The sequence below is a fragment of the Madurella fahalii genome (genome assembly GCF_045866475.1).
Source record: "Madurella fahalii IFM 68171 DNA, scaffold_1, whole genome shotgun sequence".
In the NCBI taxonomy this organism is placed as follows: Eukaryota; Fungi; Ascomycota; class Sordariomycetes; order Sordariales; genus Madurella; species Madurella fahalii.
The window spans coordinates 8,193,635-8,199,651 of NW_027263971.1; the positions used below are offsets into that span (position 1 = coordinate 8,193,635).

General features: G+C 52.7%; 1 protein-coding gene across 1 annotated transcript; it reads right to left on the reverse strand.

Moving 5' to 3' along the window:
* Nucleotides 1-212: 212 nt before the first annotated feature.
* MFIFM68171_02268 (Nucleoside phosphorylase domain-containing protein) lies at nucleotides 213-3,562 on the reverse strand (the record flags this gene model as incomplete). Its single annotated transcript, XM_071057690.1, has 2 exons — nucleotides 213-3,361; nucleotides 3,550-3,562. 2 exons carry the CDS (start codon nucleotides 3,560-3,562, stop codon nucleotides 213-215), a joined length of 3,162 nt encoding a protein of 1,053 aa, XP_070913791.1.
* Between the last annotated feature and the right edge of the window lie 2,455 nt (nucleotides 3,563-6,017).

The window sequence follows — 6,017 nt, forward strand, 5'->3', positions numbered from 1 at the left end:
ACGGACGAGGTAATTAATTATGGTAGGGCTGTAACTAGTTAGAGGCGACACACTGTTACGTGCTATGCATTTTTTGGTGACATTGAAGGAGGGAGCGGATGGATAACTAGTTCACAAAAGGACCACGTTCTCTGGAATCTAAAGAGCAGCAGGTCATCGGCCTAAGGCAAAAAGTAAAGGGGTTCCCAGTTCTCCAAGGCAGAGAGGCTATTTCAAACATGCTTTTTTGAGTGCTGCACCATGCTCAAATTGGCGCCCTTCTCGAGCAGCAGCTTGACAACAGCCCCGTGCCCCTTCTCGGCGGCTAACGATAACGGCGTCCGACCAGAGTTACTCTTCGACTCAAGATCAGCGCCCTTCTCGAGCAGCAGCTTGACAACAGCCTCGTGCCCCTTCTCGGCAGCCCATGATAGCGGCGTCTGGCCCCATTTATCTTTCGACTCGAGATCAGCGCCGTTCCCGAGCAGTAGCCTAACAACAGCCTCGTGCCCATTTCTCGCAGCCCGCGACAGCAGCGTCCAGTCATATTCATCCTTCGCCTCAAGATTAGCACCCTTCTCGAGTAGTAGCCCGACAACAGCCTCGTACCCCTTCTCGGCAGCCCATGATAGCGGCGTCTGGCTACATTTATCCTTCGATTCAAGATCAGCGCCCTTCTCAAGCAGTAGCCCGATAACAGCCTCATACCCCTTCTTAGCAGCCCAAGATAGCGGCGTCTGGCCATATTTATCCTTCGATTCAAGATCAGCGCCCTTCCCGAGCAGCAGCTTGATAACAGCCCCGTGCCCCTTCTCGGCGGCTAACGATAACGGCGTCCGACCAGAGTTACTCTTCGACTCAAGATCAGCGCCCTTCTCGAGCAGCAGCTTGACAACAGCCTCGTGCCCCTTCTCGGCAGCCCATGATAGCGGCGTCTGGCCCCATTTATCTTTCGACTCGAGATCAGCGCCGTTCCCGAGCAGTAGCCTAACAACAGCCTCGTGCCCATTTCTCGCAGCCCGCGACAGCAGCGTCCAGTCATATTCATCCTTCGCCTCAAGATTAGCACCCTTCTCGAGTAGTAGCCCGATAACAGCCTTATGCCCCTTCTGGGCGGCCCATGATAGCGGCGTCTGGCCCCATTTATCTTTCGACTCAAGATCAGCACCCTTCTCAAGTAGTAGCCTGACAACAGCCTCGTACCCCTTCTCGGCGGCCAACGATAGCGGCGTCCGACCAAAGTTACTCTTCGACTCGATGAGAAGCAGCTTGACTACCTCGGCGTGGCCGAGGCTTGAGGCCGCATTCAGCGGCGTCAATCCATCCTTGTTTGCGACGGTCATATCGGCACCCTTGTCGAGAAGCAGCTTGACTACCTCAGCATGGCCATAGCCTGAGGCAAAATGTAAAAGAGTCCACCCAGCGTTGTTTGTAAAGGTTATGTCGGTCCCTTTCTTGAGAAGTAGGTTGACTACCTCGGCACACCGATAGCTTAAGGCCGAGCTTGATGGTGTGCATCCATCTTCGCCTGCAACGGTCATGTCGTCGCCCTTCTCAAGAAGCAGCTTGATCACCTCGGCATGGCCATTGTCTACGGCTAAACTCAACGGCGTCCATCCATCTTTGTCTGTAATGGCCATCTCAGCGCCTTTCTCCACAAGGAGCCTGACCGCGGCCTCATGCCCATTCTCGGCGGCCCAAAGTAGCGCCGACCGTCCGTATGTTTCGTCTCGAGAATCCAGGTTCATGCCACCTCTCTCGAGCAAATGGTCCAACACTGTTCTCAGCCCGAAATAGGATGCAACCATTGGGCAAGTGAATCCATCAGGAAACTCCGTGCCTGTAACTGTCCAATAGACTCTGAACCAAGTCAAGAAACGCTTTGAACTTGGGTCGCAGATCCTTAGTATTTGTGGTGTCATCTCGTTTTGCACCCTGGCTGGCAATTCGCGAACGTGGGTGGCCCAGTGTTTGGCGGAGTAGTCAAGGAAAACATGACCCTCAATGGATTCTGTCAGTGGTTCATTCCGGTTAAGGGTATTGTTCTCGAATTCCGCGAGCAGTAGGTACCGGATGCAAATCTCGGCAAGGATGAGGTGGGACTTTTGCGGCTGCAACGAGTGTTTCCATTTGAGATCTCCATAGACGTGATTGGAAGGCTCCCTTGGGTCGTGCTGAACTAAGAATTCTGTTATGGTCTCGTCCAGCAGGTGGATTCCCGATTCGACGATCGTCACAAGGCCACAAGTCTCTCGTATGACGAAACAATCTTCAGACTCGAGGTCAAAGTCATCATCAAGCTCACCATCCGAGGTAGCCAACGCTGAGGCCATCTCTCTTAGGGTCAGAGGTCGTGCCGCTGCGATGATGATATGCAGTATTTTTTCGGCCTTGAGAGTGTCGCAACTCCTGGAAAGGATCTTGTTGTAAGCCTTCTCAGCCTCCTCGGGAAGCCGAGAAGTGACCTTGACGATTCCGTTCTTGTAGATCCTGGGACCCTCCTCGATCGACTCAAGCGTAGAGTGTACCCGTAGATATGTCCTGTGAGGAGCACCTATGAGCCGTTGCAATAGGAGATCCTGCGCTTTAGTTCCGCCAAGTATTCGTCGCAATCTACTGTGCCGGACTCTTGTCTCGATGAAAATATCGATCTCTCGGGAAATCTTCGCCATCTCAATCTCGCTTTCCCCACGTAGATGAGCCACTGGCAACTTTGGGTCCCCCAGAAGCCCGTCGAACTCAGAACGAATGCTGTCATATGGTCGGCTTGTGAGGAGAAACTTCAAATTAAAGTTCTTTCCAGCGTTCCCAGCGACCGCAGCGCCGTAGAGTTGACATAACGCCCGAGCCAGCTGGATCCACCCTTTATCATCGCATTCGTCAATCCCATCAAGAAGACAGATGATTGCGCCCGCTTTCTCATCTTTTGCGGCGCTGAGAAGAGTTTGCCAAAGTACACCGAACTGGTTGGTGTGTGCCGCTTTGCTGACGTTGAATTGATAGAGAATCGCATCGGAGAGCAAGGTGGGTTTCCGCGTGAAAAGCTGGAATAGGATATAACGGAGAGCGCTAACCACACTTCTCTGGTCCTCGGACTCGGCATTGAAGAAGAAGTAACAGACTGTTCCGGATTCGAGGACATGATCCACTAGGTGCTTAACCAAAACTGTTTTTCCGCATCCGGGATCTGCAGACACCCAAAGCATCGTTGACGACTTGCTCTCTTTCCAGTCCTGGAACTTCTGATGAGATACAAGCCAGTCACATGTTCCCTGGACTCTGTCTGGGATTCGATCCTTCAGGTCTTCACATTGCGGCATTTTGAGAAGTTTAAGAATTTCAATCCGTCTCTCATCAGGGTGCGGGCCGGTGGCGTGCGGGACTTGAAAGAGGGTAATGTGAAAATGTCAGCTAAAGTTACTATCGGTATAATAGTAGTAGATGACGTGGCCTCTCTGGTACCACCGATGGCTTGCGAGTTACGCTGCGGGTGCCCGCAGCATGCCAGGTAATCCTTCCCTCGCTTACCATCCGGATGTGTACGGCATTGTCGTATTATACTAGACGTACCTTCATAGTTCATATAGACGGGTGCATTAAATTGAATTCCGGAGCTGGAAGCCACGTTTGCCGTCGCGGATGAGACGACTCCACGACCCGCGTCTTCTGCTCGAGGAAGGCATACTCCAGTCTCCATCCTGACATAAAGAGAGTGCTTGGCGGTGAGGTGTGGAGAATGACAGTGATATAGATACGAATCGAAAATCTTATTCCTTAAGATGAAACCCGTTTCTGAACCGCGGTCGGATTCCTGGGAAGGCCGGCGCAGGGAAGGGCTGCATGGGGCAGATGTTGGTCAGGTTTTGGTGCCCAAACCTGCCTGACATGCTCGGAGACTCCAGCTGTGGCCAGCTGCCTGGTTCCGCTTGGCGCTTGCGGCGGACCTCAGACCACATGATTGAAACAAGGGAATGGTTACTCGTGCGACGCCCAACTTCCATGTCGGCCTGGTTAAGTGCTCAAAACAAGGCGGAGCGGTCGTCGTTCAGCGGTTTTATGTTGGCTGGCTTTCCCCATGTCGTAGGTTGTCTGTGGCCGCCAATCGACGAGGTATGCGGGGAGATAAAGAACGGCGGCTGATGGATCCTGGATGGTGCAGCGCGCCCCCGCGAACAAGGATGTCTTGCCCATCATGCCGGGCGATTCGGTTGGTGTTTTCACCCCTTATAACTAATGCAACAGCTATTGATAATAAAAGGAAATGATCTATCCCCGGCCCGTCTTAGTCACTGGGAATGCGACTAAGGACCCTTGAAAGGCCCACCTAGTGTCCGCAGAGAAGTGGAGATTGGTAATATAGTCCTAGGTCTGAAAAATAATATATATATGTATATTTGACTCCTTTTCCATTTGAGTAGCACTGGACGCTTTAGGACCGGGACACACCTACAAGTCCTGGGAACCCCAGGTTTGAGGCCACTGAGGTGAGATATCACGCTAAACTCAAGGCCACGAACCGCTCTCGAAGCGGGCTCGGCAATTGTGTGATCCAGACGCATTCAGTGGCTGACGATGCTAGCGAGGAAGAGTGAGAGGTAGAGGAGATTTGTAACTCCGGAAAGCGGGATAATGGCGACCAGGAACTCTTTGTGAAGTGGAAAGGTGGGGAGGAGATATAGGAGCCTTACAAGAACGTACAACAGAGGTGCTTAACGGTTATAAGCGCCTTCATAGCCGGTTAGTATAGAGATTGCCTGAAAATTTGTCTCGGCTACGAAATGACCTCTATTTCCATGTTTATCCTCCTGTAGTGTAAAGAATGCTATTGCGGAAAGAGCTTGACCCGGAAGCCCGGGAGGAGGAGATCACGCGGGAAGCTAACGGCTATCTCGGGGAGGGGATCGGCAAGTGGCCAGCTCGCGACTGATTCGTTGTCCACCAGCCCGAGCCTGTTGGTATGCTCCAAGAGACCGCGCCGGCTCTCCCGGCGGACATGGAGGAGTGGATGGTGCACTGCGGGGATTTGGGCCGTTCCTCGGCGAGGGGAATGGAGAATGTCGCAAACTACCAACTACACTAAACACCCAAAAGGTGGGGAGCTCCACGATTGTTAGTCGTAGAATGCTAAATCTGCATTTTATCTGACAGAGAACACTCTCGGGCTTTCGGCAGCGGGCTCCCAGGTCGATAGCTGAATGTTGTAGTGACCAGCTTGCTAGGTGCTTATAGATGCGGGTTTGTTGAGCGGGCCGGCGGTTAGGCGGCAGAGGCTGAGAAGAGTAAGGAAGGTGAGAAATCAGCGGAGAGAGCCCGGTGGCCTGCTCTATATGCGCTGAAGTGGACGTCGGACCGCCGCTGAAGAAACGTAGCTAGAGAGCCCGTTCAGTCGCCCAAGCGATGTGGATACCTATCTGCACGGGATGAACTCCTGATAGCGAATGTATATCGGACGGGCGGCACGGGCCGATGTAGGGCGAGGTAAATCTACCTAGCCTCCGCCGGTCGAGCTTTCCACGCCGCGCCAGATCGACGCGTTAGAGGCTATCCATTGTGGTGTTAGGCAAGAAGTACCTTTAGACGGTTGAGTTATGTGAAGAACGCCTTTATTTTGAAATGCACCGCCAGAAGCTTTGTTTCCCCTTGCAGTTACGCGTATCTGAAGACCAGCTAGCACTTAGCTCGCCATTGCAGCAGTGGTAGAAGCTCTCGCGGTGGCGGTGTAAAAGAAGAATGACAGCAATGAAGATATGACATTAATCCCCATCACTAGGACGAAAAATGTTTCTGAATTCTAGACGGCTACCAACTAATGCTAACTGGTTTCGAATACAAGGGGAGGCTGGCATAAAGAGAAAAGCAGTATGAAATGGATGGGCGAAGACGTAGGGGGCGGGGCAGGATATGGGCCGGCTGGAGTATATTGTGGTGCCCGATCTAAAGAATTTCAGTGCTCACAGCGAGATTTGAGCAAGAGCTTGGGCATCGTAGCGGGGTTGCGACCGCTGCCTAAGGTAGGGCCTTTGGCGCCCAGTCAGGAT